Source organism: Mastomys coucha, unplaced genomic scaffold (genome assembly GCF_008632895.1).
Source record: "Mastomys coucha isolate ucsf_1 unplaced genomic scaffold, UCSF_Mcou_1 pScaffold15, whole genome shotgun sequence".
Classification (NCBI taxonomy): domain Eukaryota; kingdom Metazoa; phylum Chordata; class Mammalia; order Rodentia; family Muridae; genus Mastomys; species Mastomys coucha.
This window is the reverse complement of record NW_022196897.1, coordinates 160,731,423-160,747,439: the sequence shown is the minus strand read 5'-3', so window position 1 is coordinate 160,747,439 and position 16,017 is coordinate 160,731,423. Positions and strand designations below refer to the sequence as shown.

General features: G+C 46.3%; 2 protein-coding genes across 9 annotated transcripts in view; both read right to left on the bottom strand.

Moving 5' to 3' along the window:
* Nucleotides 1-997: 997 nt before the first annotated feature.
* LOC116091495 (guanine nucleotide-binding protein G(s) subunit alpha isoforms short) overlaps nt 998-16,017 on the bottom strand; it is a 62,084-nt gene continuing 47,064 nt past the window's right edge. For 3 of the 8 annotated variants that reach the window (XM_031372933.1, XM_031372935.1, XM_031372934.1), the window contains 11 exons: nt 13,552-13,624; nt 10,996-11,040; nt 5,933-5,987; nt 5,718-5,837; nt 4,385-4,482; nt 2,433-2,487; nt 2,262-2,335; nt 2,001-2,180; nt 1,784-1,914; nt 1,503-1,570; nt 1,006-1,348 (listed from right to left, as the gene is read on the bottom strand). In XM_031372933.1, the coding sequence (XP_031228793.1) occupies nt 1,202-1,348; nt 1,503-1,570; nt 1,784-1,914; nt 2,001-2,180; nt 2,262-2,335; nt 2,433-2,487; nt 4,385-4,482; nt 5,718-5,837; nt 5,933-5,987; nt 10,996-11,040; nt 13,552-13,624 (1,046 nt within the window). In that variant the 3' untranslated portion in view covers nt 1,006-1,201. Of the gene's footprint in view, nt 1,349-1,502; nt 1,571-1,783; nt 1,915-2,000; nt 2,181-2,261; nt 2,336-2,432; nt 2,488-4,384; nt 4,483-5,717; nt 5,838-5,932; nt 5,991-10,995; nt 11,041-13,551; nt 13,625-16,017 lie in introns of all 8 variants that reach the window. The other 5 variants (XM_031372932.1, XM_031372928.1, XM_031372929.1 and 2 more) reach the window with 4 other exon arrangements.
* LOC116091496 (neuroendocrine secretory protein 55) overlaps nt 10,996-16,017 on the bottom strand; it is a 53,248-nt gene continuing 48,226 nt past the window's right edge. Inside the window, exons 3-4 of the mRNA XM_031372936.1 lie at nt 13,552-13,624; nt 10,996-11,040 (exon numbers count right to left, since the gene is read on the bottom strand). The gene's annotated coding sequence lies outside the window, so the exon portion shown is untranslated. The remainder of the gene's footprint in view (nt 11,041-13,551; nt 13,625-16,017) is intronic.

The following is a 16,017-nucleotide window of genomic DNA, read 5'->3' as shown; positions in this document are numbered from 1 at the left end:
CCCCATCTCACAATCATATGTTGAGCCCCCCATGTCTCCCCCATCTCACATCCAACAATATGTTGGGCCCTCATGTGTCCCCTTTCTCATGCCCAGTCATCTGTTGGACCCCCATGTGTCCCCCATCTCACACCTAATCATATGTTGGGCCCCCCATGTGTCCCCTACCTCACACCCAATCATATGTTGGGCCCCCTATTTCACAATCATGTTGAGTCCCCCATGTGTTCTCCTCATGCCCAATCATTTGTTGGGCCCCCCTATTTGGCCCCCATCTCATACCCAATCATATGTTGGGCCCCTCACATCACACCCAATCACGTTAGGCCCCCATGTGTCCCCCTTCTCACACCCAATCATATGTTGGGTCCCAATGTGTCCCCCTTCTCATGCCCAATCATATGTTGGGCCCCCATATGTCCCCCATCTCATGCCCAATCATGTTAGGCCCCCATGTGTCCCCTTTCTCACACCCAATCATATGTTGGGCCCCCTATGTGTCCTCCATCTCATGCCCAATCATATGTTGGGCCTCAAATGTTTCCCAAATAACTCCCACCTCCCCCACCCCATCCCATTCCCAGCCTTCTCCTTAAGTTGCTAGCCTCATGTGGGGAAGCAGTTGGTCAAAGGGCAGCTAGCAACTGCCTGGGGGCAGGATAACAGGTAGAAACTTTGGTGTGCCAAAGACTAGGTTCCCCCAGTCTACAGTGGCAACTCCTCACCCCACTTTTGGCCCTGGGACCTGTCTTCCACCTCCCAGTGAATGCCTAGACCAACCCCACCCAAGGACCCTGGGACCCACCTGCCGCAAATCAAAAAGCAACACTATATTTTGCTCATTTTTAATTTTTATTTTGATTTTTTAATGCTGCACAACACAATATTTATTTCATTTTGAATTTCATTTATTTCTTTTATTTCTGTTTGTTGCTGCTTTTATTTTATTTACTGAAAGTGAGAGGGAACTTTTGTGGCCTTTTTCTTTTTCTTTTTCTTCTGTAGGCCGCCTTAAGCTTACTAAATTTGGAACATCTAAGCAAGCTGAAGGGAAGAGGGGGTTTTTCAGAATCACTGGGGAAAAATAGGAAAGGTTGCGGTGTTGATCATGCCCTATGGTGGGTGATCAACTGCTTGTACAATTACGTTTCACTCTTAATTAATTGTGCTTAAGGCTGAGTTAAATTTGGGTGTTCCCTTCTTAGAGCAGCTCGTATTGGCGGAGATGCATGCGCTGGATGATGTCTCGGCAGTCGTTGAAGACACGGCGGATGTTCTCAGTGTCCACGGCGCAGGTAAAGTGAGGGTAGCAGTAGTGGCGCCCATCTCCACTAGCAGTGCTGATTCTCTGTGGGCAGAGAGAGAGAGAGAGGATTGGTCAGCAACCCTCTCCAGGAGCCCCTCACCCCACCACCGAGGACCAGTGGAAGGCCTGGACGACTCAATCTCCAAATCCAGCACCCGTGAGGAGGAGTAAGGGACTATAGACAAGCCCTACTTACCAGAAACTCATCCCGGATGAAGTACTTGGCCCGGGTCACACGTGGGTCCTCTCCGGGCTCGGGAGTCGCTGCAAAACAAAATATAATTATTAATTATGCTAATTAGCTTAGAAGACCTAGCCTGACACCATTGTAGCCCATCTCCCCCAAATTCTTGATCTCTGTCTATGAAAATGAGGGAAATAAATGTCCCTGGCTTCCCCACAGTGGGAGGGGCTAGGGATTCTTGGCCACACCTTCTGTCCAAGAACCACCAGACTAGACTAGCGCAGCGAACGTACCATCCTCAGGAGTGGTGTAGCGAGCGAACTCTGGAAAGTAGTCCTCAATCTTCGATTTCCCAGCGAGGACTTTCTCAGCAAGCAGGTCTTGCTTGTTGAGGAAGAGAATCACAGAGATGGTGCGCAGCCATCTGAGGAGAGAGGGACCGGGTGAGAGCTTGGGCCAGAGCAAGCTGCGGGCCTACAGGGTGTGCTAAGTTGGGGAGACCCCACACACCTGTTGTTCCAGATGCTCTTGAAGAGGTTCAGAGCCTCCTGCAGGCGGTTGGTCTGGTTGTCCTCCCGAATGACCATGTTGTAGCTGCTGCTGGCCACCACGAAGATGATGGCAGTCACATCATTGAAGCACTGGATCCACTTGCGGCGCTCATCGCGCTGGCCGCCCACATCGAACATGCTGGAATGGGAAAACACTGGGTTACCTTGGGCCCACCACTCTCCAGGCCAGATAGTTAGGACTTGACAACGATTCACTTACTGGAAGTTGACTTTGTCCACCTGGAACTTGGTCTCAAAGATTCCAGAGGTCAGGACGCGGCAGCGAAGCAGGTCCTAGAACAAAGAGGGGGCCAGTGGGTCTCACCCTAACTGCCTCGAGGAGAGCCAGCAACGTGGAGCCCTAGCCTTGAGGCCAGAGGCTCAAGCATACCTGGTCACTTGGCACATAGTCGGCCTGCTTGATCACATCAATCTTGTCCAGGAAGCTTGGAAGAAAAGGAGACATGGTGGTCAGTGTGTGCCAAGTGTGTCCCCCATAAGGCAAGTGGTGGTGGGCCTGGCCCTTGCTTTTGACATGTAAGAGAATTTAAAAACTCCATCCCTTTCCTAAAGCAAGGTACAACTGCGGGTTTAAAGGTGTAGAGGCCTCTGTTCCAGGACAAAGCAGAACCAGCCCTCCCTACCTGCTTTGGAAGAATCTCATTGATTATTGAGAACCGAGCCAAAACAAGCTGTGGGCACAAAGGGGCCGTTCTTGCACTCACCACTTTGAACAGGAAGCGAGCACAGAGTTCCCTTCCTATCTACTAGGTCTGTGAAACAGAACAGTCCAGATAGCAAACTTTTAGTTAAGAAGAAGAAGGAGGAGGAGAAGAAGAAGAAAGAAAAGTTGCTTGACTATAAACACAGGGAAATTAACTTTTGCTTTTTGCAAGACTGGAATAATGTAATATGAAAAAGTAATATTAACAGTACTTTGGAGGATTGATTGATTGTGTGTGTGTGTGTGTGTGTGTGTGTGTGTGTGTGTGTGTGTGTATGTGTGGTGTGTGTAGGGGGGAGAACAGAGAGGGTTGGGAACTCTTTTAAAGTACACCAATCAGAAGAGAGAATCACAAAGGAGCACGGTCTATTTAAAGAAAGCCCCTGAGTTTTTTTGTTTTGTGTTTTTTTTTTTCTCCTTCCCCTTCCTTTTTACCAGTTCCGAGTTAGTCTGGCTTAGAGGATACACTAACTGGCCCAATCAATCTTACATTACAGCACAGGCCCAGAAATAGCTCCCCAGCCACCCTGGCCTCCAGCATGTTGCCATGGCAACAGAACCACAATTCTATAAATAGATCCTTAGCACCAAATCTTGTGAGAAGACATCTGGAGTGGGGCCAGCCAAACTGCAGCTCAACAAACACAAACCTGGCAGCTTAAGAACCAGGTCCAGGCCCAGTGCCTGCCAGCTAGCATAAAGGCAGCTAAACAATGAGCAGGCCACTGTATACTCGGGCTGGGGAGCATCTTATTCAACTTTAAAGTTGTTTCCTTTTTCTTGAAGTTTCCCTAAAACTTTGCACAGTTGATGCCACGTGGTACAGCTTTCAGGAATATACTGCACTGTTTTCAACAACAAGAAATCCTTAAAGTGGTGTGTTCCTCAAAGAACCTGGCTAAATCAGTGTTAATTAAAAAAATTGACCCCAGCAATTCCCCGCTGGGTAGCTGAGCCTGCTCATCTTGCATCTGTACTCAACTCCTGAATTGGATCCAAAATACAAATCACAAACAATTCCAGGATCTCCATTTGTTTTCTGTTTCTATAATTAGTGCTTCCAGCTTTTAGTACAAACTTTTGAGAAAAATCAGGAACTTTGCTGGAGAAGGAGTGGGGGCTGGGGCCTGCTTTTCAGTTCCTTGAAAGAATATATAACTTTGTGTATTAAATCATGAGATGCTATATATGTAGCAACAAGTCCCTATGGGAGAGTGGGCCTAGGAAAGGGTCGCTGTCACCCTCCCGTCATGAAGCTGAAGCGCCTTATAAGGAACTGATCAATAAAAAGTCTCTGTGTATTTTCTATGAGGGGCTAGTATGCTCTCACTGTACTGTGTGTGCCCCTAAATGCTCAGGTCATTCCCATGAGGTACACCACTTTATTACAAATAATTATTTTGCCTTGTTCTAGCAAGCATTAATTGTTTATGTAAAACAATATCAGTGTTCTATAAAGTGCAATTAAAAGCTTTATAAAACAAATGAACCAGACTGGAATTCTCTGACTACTAGTGGGTTTGTAGCTTCCTGGCTTCTGAGCTTCTGTTTTGTCATGGGGGGAGGGGGAGGGAGGAGGGGGGAGAGAGAGAGAGGGGGGCGAGTGAGCAGCTACTTACTACTGGGCACAGTCAATCAGCTGGTACTCATTGGAGCGCTCGTAGCAGGCGCGCACTCCCTCATCCTCCCACAGGGCCTTGGCATGTTCATAGAATTCCTGAAAGAGAACCCAGGAAAAGCGTTGGCTGAAAGATTGTGCTCAAACCAGTCAGGGACCCCACCCCTGGAATTCTAAGGCCATCATCGTTCACTATGTGAGTCCAAGTGTGAGTCCCTATACAAATTGACACTTGGAAAGAGCCTGCAGTCCTGTTAAACTCCCAGAAATCTGTATAATTAATTAGCATGTTTTCATCTTTGGGAGTGCTCATAGTCTTGGGTGGCTGCTTCTGTTAGTCTTGTGGGGGTGGGAGTAAACAAAATGAGTAAATTTTCCCCCTAGAATTATGTGTATAGGAAGAATCTGTACTATCCTGTCGTAGCGACATGGGCCAAGGCTAGAATACTGTCCAGATAGCAGAGCAACAAACAGATGTCAATGACATTGTAGGAGGCTGCCATTTTGTCTCCAAGAATCATGGGAATCAGATGACTATAGAAGCCATGCTGGTTTTCCCTGTTTGAGGTGGTTTTTATTTGTTTTTGTTTGTTTGTTTTAAATCAATAGCTATTTTTTTTTAAAAAAGAATACCTGACTGTACTAACTTTTCTCACAAGTTTGTAGCCAAAACCTATCTAAAAAAGACAAACCCCACAAAAGCCTAACAAGAGGCAGCCACAACTTTAGACAAGTCTCTTCTTCTAGTCTTAAAATCCTTACTCCCCCACGAAGGGTTAAAATGTACATGCTTGACACAGGGCAGTACTACCCTGTCTAAAAATAGCTTTTAGAAAGCCAAGAGACCCTTGTCAAGAGGGTCAGGCTCCCAGGAAAAGGGCTGATGAGAACAATTTTTTTCTTGTAATGTTCCATTTTATAATTTATGTTTAGATCTGAGCACTAGAAGGTGCTTATTTCTACTAGGCTGGACTAGCTGGACAATTAGGACTCATGTGCCACGTGTAACATGTGGGTTTGTCTGTCTTCATGTGTAGGAGGGCAACTGGGCTTGCCTTAGGTCAGGACCTCTCCTCCATAAAAAATTTACTATCTGGTAAATGGAGGACTAAGTGGAGGTCTAGAAAAGGTAATGAAGTTTGCTCATTCATTCTGGACAAAGCCCTTTATCATCCTTTAGTCTTAGGCATATGTTTGGAATAAATAAACGTATGCATTCACACAGCAGGTATGTGTCTGGTCACTGTGGCCTGCCTGATGCAAGTCTGGCCCTGTGCTCCCACTGGGACTAAGGTGAGAGGGGCAGGGGAAACCAAGGTTGGGGTGGAGCTTACAGGTGGGAAGTCAAAGTTCGGCACGTTCATCACGCTCAGAATGTAGTCCACTCTGAACTGGTTCTCAGGGTTGGCCAGCTCCACAGGGGGCACCAGGTTGCTCATGGCGGCCACAATGGTCTGAAAATGGTTTAGCAAATCCGTCAGGGGATGGGGACAAGCACCATGGGGTGAGGGGGTTGCTAAAAGATAAGAGCAAGGGGCTAGGCACATACTTCAATGGCCTCCTTCAGGTTGTTTTTGATGTCCTGCACTTTGGTGGCCTTCTCACTACAGTGGGATTGAAGGGGAAAAAAAGAAAATCATATTGCATCCTGCCCACCAGGGTGTTATCTTCATTGAGATACATCAACTAAAAAGTATAATATTCTGTTCTCCAAGGTATTGTGGGCTAGATCTATAGATTGGAGGCATCCAAATAAAAATGAACTATAATTTCCCAAGCATGTCCGGAGGACAGGCCTGATGAGGCTGGACTAGAGACACGGCATCGAGATCTTGATTAACTGTACCAAAAATTGCACCTGGTCTACCGGCCATTCCGACCACACCCTGCTGCTTCCTGAGTGGTTCTTGATTAGTATGGTGAGGGTTGTAAGCAGGTAAGGTTAGTGCCCGCTGAACTTAGGATCCAGTAGGTTGTGAGACCCAGAGGTGACAAGTGTTTATTATTATTAGGGCTTCCACTCCCATATTTATTTGTATATCTAATTATTTAAATATCTGTGCATCTGCCACCGGGATGGGGTGTGGGAAATGTTGTTTGGGGTTCTGTGGCTCATAACACTTTTGTATGGGCCCCCAATTGTGGCCAGGAGTCTTGGTGCCCACGTTGTTGGTGGGCATGGGGTTCATGTATACTGGGGGAGGAGCTAGCTAGATGTTCCCTTTACTTATTTTAACCAGCCTCTGGGATAACCTATGTGGCCTTTCTGGGATGGTTTGTATGCAGTCAGAGTCACCTATCCCACAGGTCACAGGCCACAGGCCCCATCTTCTGGTTGTGGGGGTGGGTGGTGTCCCTCAGAAAGAATGCTAATTTATAGAGGTTACAGTGGTTCAAAATGCTGTGTCTTTTAGGAAGAGACAGCCTACACGCCAGGCACAGCCATAGAGAATCACAAGCTTGTATTTAGGGGACCGGCCAAGCCCCACCCCCTGCTTGGGGCAGACCCCATTTTGTCTGAGCCTAATCTTCTATATGGTCAGTGGGGGATTAGTAGACCAGCCTGGTGGCACAGACATGGACATGGAGGGGAACAGACCCTTTCTGATAAGGAAACTGAGGTAGAGGACTGGGGTGGCAGTGACAAAGGTAGGACAGAGGTGCTTCTTCTGACATTTAGATTGAACTCACAAGATGGAGGAGGTTAAAATCACAGTCCCCAATGGTACAGGGCAGAGTTGCAAGATGGGGGCCAGAGGCCACTACAGTCAGGAGGGGTGGCAGGTAGGCCTCAGGTGGAGATCTAGGGGTCATGTGCCTGTCTGCCAGAGGTGTAGGGATCTTGGGGCTTGTGGATACCTGCCAATAGAGTGGAGGCCTGGGGGGTTATGTGCATACCCACCAATGGGGTGAGGGCCTTGGGGATATGTATTCTGCCAATGGAGTGGGAGTTTAGGGGGCATGTGTATACCCACCAGTGGGGTGAGGGTCTGGAGGGACATGTAGATATCTGCTAATGGGGTGGGGGTCTGGGGGATCATGTGGATATCTCCCAATGGGGTGGGGGTCTGGGGGGACATGTAGATATCTCCCAATGGGGTGGGGGTCTGGGGGATCATGTGGATATCTCCCAATGGGGTGGGGGTCTGGGAGGGCATGTGCATACCCACCAGTAAGGTGGGGGCTTGGGGATCACGTGGATATCTGCCAAGAGTGAGAATCTGGTGGTCATGTGCATACCCGCCAATGGGGTGGGGTCATATGTATACCCACCAATGGGGTGGGAGTCTGGGTGGCCATGTGCATACCCACCAATAGAGTGGAGGCCTGGGGGGCATGGGGCCACTTGCCAATAGAGTGGGGGTCTGGGGGTAATCTGGATACCCACTAAAGGGATCAGGATCTGGGGGTATCTACCAATAGTGGTGATCTGGGGGTGTCTGGGGTACCCACCAAGAGTGGGAATCTGGGGTCTGTGCATACCTGCAGATTGGGTGGGGGTCTGGGGTCATGTACATGCCTACAAATGCGATGGGGGACTGGGGTCATGTGCATGCCTACAAATGGGATGGGGGTCTGGGGTCATATGCATGCCTACAAATGGGATGGGGATCTGGGGTCATGTACATGCCCACCAATAGGACCACACCCAAGTGCACACCAGCCAATAGAGTGGGACTATGGGGGTCATGTTCATGTCCACCAATAGGACCACACCCAAGTGCACACCAGCCAATAGAGTGGGACTATGGGGGTCATGTTCACGCCCACCAATAGGACCACACCCAAAGGATCTATCCTTTCAATAAAGATGTAAATAGCTGATATTTGATATTTATAATAGCTGATATTTGATATTTATAATAGCTGATTTCTGAATGGTACTTTCTCTCCATGCGGGCTTGTGTACTTGGGGACTAGGCCCTGTGCTCTGAATTATCTCACTATATATTTTTCTTGGGGTCCATCTCTTAGGTGAGGGCCTGCAAGGTTTAGAGGTTGGGGGTGTTCTCAACAACGGGAGGGAGTGAGAGCTCGGCTACCAGGCTTTTGACAGGGCCATGACAGTGGGAAAATCAGAGCCCAACCCCCCGCAGGAAGAGGGCAAGCTGCCTCTCGCTCCACATTGTAATTGGAGCAAACCAACCACCTAGAACAGAAAAGGAGGGAAGAGACCATGGTCCCCATGGCCACTGCAGTCAGTTGGGGCTGTCCTAGGGCTGGGGCAAACACTCAGGATGTGGGAGTTGTACACACCTGAAAGCTGCTTGGGGCCCTCAGACTCTTAAAGCTCTAGCTGCCACCCAATGTTTTAGAGACACCGTATGCCCACCCCTCAGAGGGACTGGTTCTGTTAGGGTGAGAGAGGGGTGGCACGCACATTGAAGCTCAGTTCTGAAGTCATGTATTTCTGAGTTGGTGTAGACTCTGGGACTAGCTACAGATGTCAGAGACTAGATGTACGTGTTTGCTGTCCCCAATACTCCAATGTAGAGTTCACAGAGGAGCCTCCCCTATCCTGCCCTGGGACAAATCTACTCCCAGTTTTTAAAAAATGGCTTCCTGCCATTGGTACTGAGCCCCAGATGCTTGGTTTTAAGGCCCCACAACAGAAAAAAATGAGGATAGCTGGGTATCAACGCCTCCCATCGACATCCAGGTAGAAGGAAGCATTTCCCCAGGGAAGAGTCCTCATTCAGTTTGATATTTCATTCTAAGTAGTAGTATGATAATTGGAAAGCTTCCAGTCTTAAAATACAGATATTCTGAGAACGTGTTCAGCATTCATCTACGTATGTGAATAGGTGTGGGAGTGTATCCAGTATAAAACAGCTAAAATAGAAAATCTAAAATCTAATTCGGGTGTGTAGTACTAAAACAAACCTCTTCATTGAAGAGATTACTATGTAGATGAAGCCATCGTGCTGGGGGCCGGCAGGTTTATCCTCATTTGTAATACTGCTTAATGAATTTAAAGTTGATTGTGAAATTCAGAGAAAATTCCTTAGATGTCTCTAAACTACTTAACAGAGGCAAGGCAACAGTTTCCAGGATTCTAAAGGCCTGGAAAGTCAGCGTGGGCGGTACCTATAGGATGCTGCTCCCCTCCCCCTCCCGCTCCCCCTCCCCCCCAAGTGTGAGGTTGATTAGTGGGGTTAGCATTTTTTTAGTAGGTCCTGCTCCCTCTCCAGTTGGTTAAGTGGTAGGGAAGGCTATGTGGTACCCATCCTCCACCTCTACACCCTACATTCGTGCTTGTGGGAAAAGACAGACAAAAGAGCAGACAGAAGACAGACGCGAGATACAGGGATTGCTGAACCATGCAGAGAGTTTTATTTATCAGGAGTGTTAATGCTTATTTTTACTTGTAGAGTCATAGGAAGAAAACCGTGCAGGTGTTAGTAGGGTCGAAGGGGTTACGTTAGCACAGCACACGATAGATAGGAGGCTCTCTCAGTAGGGGCTGGCCACACTTCTCAGATGCCAACTTTTGGTACAGTAGATACAATGTATCGATGCCTTTTCTGACTGCTGTTCTACTACACTGTTGCCAATTAAAGACTTTATCCCATCTTTCTGTTTTTACTTACGCCTAAAGGTTAGGTAAGAGGTTAGGGACCCCTCCCCCCTCCCCCACCCTCCCATCCCCAGGAAAACAGAATAGTATTCTTATTAGTAGTTTCCTAAGACCGGGCAGTTCCAGCATGCAAATTGGGAGAAGTGGGGTAGGACATAGCGGAGATGGAGGACTGTGGCCATCATCTAGTGGGGGTAATAGACTCTAAAAGAAACAGATGAACAAACACGTGTCAGTCACTTTGTTCCCGACCCCCAGGCCCTCTGACCCACCCGTGCCCGGTCTCAGAAGCCATTCCTCTTCCATGTTCTAGGCTGGAAGCTGCTCTATGAATTGACATGAGAAACAGCCCCTCCATCCTGCATGCTAGTGAGCGTGAATGGAGCTGGGTGGATGTCTGGCATGCGTGTGCACGTATGTGTGCAGGCATGAGATGGTTGTGGGGATGAGAAAGCAAAATAATAAACAATGATAATGAGTGGGGTGCCGTCACAAATGCTCTTGTTCGTTGGTTAACGTAAAGTGCCTTGCATTAACAGTTAAAATTTTTTAAAATAATTTTTAAGGCCAGAGGTTGTCAATGGCCGGCCGCCTAAGGGCCACAGCATTAGGCATATTTTTTTTTTTTAAATTGAGTAAATAAATTAAGATTATTTTTTCCAAATAGGTCTGAAAACAAAGTCAGATTGACCATTGTGTGGGCAGAATTTAGTAGTTTTGAAAGGCAAGTCATTGGTTTAAATGGAGAACTGGGGGAAATAAAGACCATATGGAAAACACCGATTCTCAAAATCTTAAGTTCTCATTGGAAGCTGAAATGGCTAACTTTCCCCCAGCTGTATCTAGTTATTTTTAAAACCTTTTCTGTTTTGCACTTTACTTCATGACACGTCATTTGCAAATGCACACCAAGATGGCTGATGGCCCTGAGGTGATCTCTGCTTTGTTCCCAGTCTGTGTCCTCAGTTTCCCCCGCTATGATCTTCATGTTTGTTTGTTTGTTAGAAGAGTTTTCTGGTTTTGAATGTGCCTACCCATCGCTGTTGCTCCTTGCAGCCTGCGGGTCCTCTTCGCCGCCCCTTTTAAAGAGAGATTGAAAGCTCACCTATCTGCAAGGCACTGCAATTTCATACAAAACCCACACAGTCTCTGCATCTTTAAACAGCCAGGTAAGAAAACCTGGCAGTCCTGCGTACCATCCTCCCGGGTTAATCCTTGGGTCGCTTTTCTGGCTAAATGGGGATGTCTACTGAGACTCCACACCTTCCTTCCTGCATTAGCAGGGCCCTCAGGAGACCCAGGCTGGAGACGGGAGGGACAGGTAATTGTTTTCCTCTGCTTTCGCTAAATGCACAGGCACCAGGGAGCAGAGGCACAGACTTAACTCCTGAGAATAGGGCACGGCAGGATCTTCTCCATGTCCAATCCAAAGCACAAATGGGACATTCCTATTCCTGACTTCTTGGTGTAAAATGAATAATCTTTCTGAAGTGGTGGGAGCTATGGACAGGACATTGACACTCAGCTTTGAAATCGATTACCTCAACCAACATTAATCTGTCTGACATTAATCTTCAGAAAGTTAGCTCTAAGTTAGGAAAATCTACTTTTGCCCTATGTATTTCTGAAGGTCAAATAAATATTATGTTGTACTTTTGAAAAATATAGTGGTAGGCAGGCCATGGACAGTTAGGGCATATTTAATAGCTCAGTCCAAGAACGCAGAGTGGTCTGAGGCGAGGGTCAGGTCCTGACTTTCTTTCAAGATGGAACCACATTTACTGCTATACCGCAGTGAGAGAACCTTTGTTGGGCGGGGTCAAAATAAGGAATCCAGCCCCCATGGAGGTCCCGAATATCGCTTTCACAGGCTAAATTTAACATCTCAGAGATCCACAAAGGCGGCTAACTGGGAAGGCTTCTTCCCCTTTTCTGAGAGAAAATAGAAATGAGAAGTTCTGGTTTAGAACCCTCCACCACATTAACACTCAGGGAAAACTGATATAAAAACAGTAAGAATGTAGGGAAATTTGTGAAGTAATTAAACCCCAGGGATGACACCGCTCTCATCGGGTTAAACAATTGGCTGCACGTTTTTAAATCTGCTTAGCTTCCTCCAGCTTTCACCATGAATATTTTTGAAGAAATAATTTGCGGTGCATGGCCACATTTCTTTTTGCTTAACTAGCCTTGTATTGAAGAGTCCCTTCACACCTGGGGCAGGGTGTTTTCTGGGTTCTTTTTGCTGACTGACAGGTGCCAATCTCCTTGTTTAGGCTTTTTGAGAGAGGCATATCAGGAATCAATAATTCCAGAATTGGTGTCTGATAGGTAACAATGAATTATTTAATAGATTATAATTACAAAGTAGTAATTGAGTCAATCCTCAAACCAGTGAGCTAGCCCCCCTCCCTTGTGCCTATTAACTAATTTTTGAAATTTAGGCTGAAACTTAAGGAGCACACGAACCCAAACCTTTCACACGGGTGATGTCATCTTTTTTAAAACCCGATTAGTTAATCTAACAAATTCTAGAAGTTTCCATGAAAATCAGCTTGTGGTACCCTGAAAGGTGCTGCTCAATTTTGTTCCCCAGCACTTAGTGCATTGTAGGGGACAGAAGCTGGTCCCTTTTCCAGGGTCTCACATCAGCACTCACTTCCAGAGCCTAGCTGTCTCACATCAGCACTGAGAACAATGAGGGCCAAGGAGAAAGGCAAATTCCCTATTTACTGCCTGTTTCCTCAGTTTGCATTCTTCATGGAAGGCGGGACCCCTTATTTGCCATGTATCTGTCTCTTTTTAAGAAAGATCTTTACTCTCACTGCGGTATTGCCTCGCCATATTGTCTTAAACCAGGAAGGTCATTTCAAAGGCAAAACAGCTCCTAGACTGGGCAGAAGTAGCTAACTTCCTGTCTTTCCACCATTTTCATACCTCCTTTTCAATTGTTCAGGTAGGAGTATTGATTTTTTTTTTTTAATTAGAGAAAGAAGTATCCGCCTATCACACTAATTCTGAAGCAGGGAGGGACTCAGAAACGCAGAGCCTGTCGGCAAGGGCTGTGGATTCCAACTTCTAAGTGAAGATGTAACTGAAAAGATGTTTTCCTTAGAGTACAAAACCCTACACCAGTTGACTCCAGTGAGACCTTCAGGGTGGTGGGTGGGAACCTCCTGTGCTGGCCAGCTCTGGCTGGCCAAGGCCTGTCGGCCATGTTGGAGCTGCACTGCAGCAGGCGAGGCTGCGGCAGAGGACCTGGCCTCAGAGACGCTGTCACCCGGCCAAGTGCTGTTCACTGTCCTCTGCAACCAGGCACCATTTTCCAGCGCGAGGGGCCGCTTTGGGTGGACACCGGTGCTTTTACTCTTATTCCTATTTGTTGCCCCAAAGGTTGAGAAGGGTGTGGGGGTGCACCCATCAGCTCTTTCTTGGACTGTCTAATATGCAAATTAGAAAAAAATGATTAGTGGCAATTAGCAGCTGTGCTTTCTAGAGGTTAGTATACACTCCTTCAAACGTCCTGTCTCCTGCAGGCCAGGCCGGTACTGCCTGTCCTGCTCAGTGCCCAGCACAGATTTGACACTTACTCTCCGTTAAACCCATTAACATGCAGGATCCTCATCTGCTTCACAATGGTGCTTTTGCCAGACTCTCCAGCACCTGAGAAAGGAAAGTGAGGGCTTGGGTTAAGAAACCGGCTTGTCACACTTCAACCTGGATGATGGCCTTGGAAAGCAGCAGAAGCAGCACACAACATACACACAATGACACAACTGCAAACACAACTGCAAACCTCCTTCACATGACGACGCAGCAAACAACGACAGACACGTCCGACATAGCATCCACCTGAAGTATCTCACCATAGAGTGACAAGCAAGAATTAAGGGCTCTGCTGTTCTTAAACTGCTTTTTTTTTCCTTGTGAGTTTTGTTGTTGTTGTTTTGTTTTCTCTTTGGGTTTTTAAAACTCATGAGGCGATGAAGGAATGACGTAATTGTCACTGGAGGGGTGAAAATTTTAAGTCAAAACTGCGAACTTAGTATTGAAATGTGGTCAAAGGTACACAGAAATGAGCAGCCACTTAATTTCCTGTTTGTTAGTCATTTTATGGTTAAAATACTCAGGAATGGCAGACAATGCCTTGACACTGCATCTCCAGCACTATCACGTCCCGCTGCAGCACCTCCCTGCCAATGCCACAATGCAGCTGCCCTCAAGCATGCTTCAGGTCCACCCTAAAACCACAGGGCTACACTGTATCCACTTATCCACTCCCTTCCCCTGCAAAAGGAATCTTTCTAAAGATACATTTTTCTTTGGATACAACTACCATGTTGCAGAGGGAAATGGTAGACCATCAATTATCTGCCAGCAGCAGGGGAATGGGGGGGGAGCAAAAAAAAAAAAAGCAAAAAACAAAAAATGCATTTCATTATCAAACATGGCACTTGAGACCTCATGAGCATCAGGCAACATGCAACATCACCAAGAGTTAAAAAAAAAAAAAGATGAGACTTTAATTATATGCACAAATATTCCTGGAAGGTCCTGAATAGGAAGAGTCTAGGCTTTCCCTAACTAAGGAAGTAAATAGGAACACAAGCCTCCATTTAAAAATCACCTTTCTCTTTCTTTTCTTTCTTAGATAGTATTTGGAGGACCCTCCTGCCCCACCCCATTTCCACCAAGTTTCTGCAAATGTCCTCTTCAACCAGTATTCCCTATGTGAATGCTTTTCCCCCTCCTCCCACAAAAATCTAATTTTTTTTAAAAAATCTTGTTCTTTTTCTCCATATTGTTTGGTTCCCAGATAGAAAGGCATTCATCCACCACCCTATTCAGTTCACCCCCCCCCAATTCTACAGCCCTCCAGTTCTCCAGCCCTCCATTTCTTCACCCCTCCACTTTCCCACCCCTCCACAAGTCCATAAGCAAGATCTGTAAAAGTTAAAATTGGTTTCCACAGCAGCATTGATTTCAAAGCAAACACCATCCTAATGAGCAAAATTCTCATAAATTAAATATAAAAGGCAATGTTGGGAGGCTTCCACGAAGGAAACGGAGAAGCACCAGGTTCCTCAGTACCCCACCCTCAGAAATGTTAACATTTGGGACACATGGGGTGTTTTTGTTAGAGGCAGAACTAGATCCGTGCCTCAGTTTCCACGTTTGTGAGAATAGAAAACTGGGCTGAAAATAACTGCCAGGCTTCTGTTTGTTTGTGGTGCTGCAAATTTACTTAGTTTACCTGTTAGAAGTTAAAATAGGTTAAAGAAAAGGAGGTTAGGGGTATTAGGTTTCTTTTGTGGGTGATTATTTCATTTTAAGAAATGTAAAATGTTGCCAATAGCCAGGGCAACAGATTTCTGTGCCAAAGGTCATCAATTAATTGTGGCACAATGCAGCCATGTAGACCAGAGACTTGAAAGGAGGCAGGGTGGGCTCAGATCTGTAGTCTCAAATAAGTGCGGACTTTTGAAATCACTGTAAACACACACACAAAAATGATGTTAGGAAATTTGATGTGTCATTAACATCATAGTGGAATTAAATAAGCATTCATAGGAGCAAGAATGCCCCACACAGAAGATTCTAGATGCTTCCAGGTGTGTACTTTGAAATCAGACTGTATGCATATTCACATCCACAGCAGAATTGTGCTTTCAGAAGTTCCCCATATATCATCTAATTACTGAAATTGCAAATGCACCAACACCAACGGGATTATTTTCACTTATTAACAATTTTCTGCTTTACTAAATCTGGCCCAGTGAGAACAAAGACTTGACCCCATCCAAAAAGATCAAACCAAACGCCACCGCGAAATAACACAGCCTTCTACATTTTATTTTTGATAATTAAACTATTTTGTTGAAAAGTGACCCCACTCCCAGTGAATTCACAAATTTATTCAGATAGCCAAAATACTGAGAAGTGGAAAGTTTCCATTCTAATTAGTGTTGTGTGATGTTTCTGTGGTCATTTTAACAATTTTCGTGTGTGCCTGTGTGCTTCTGTAGCCCCCACCCCAAAAAGGAAGAAGAGACATC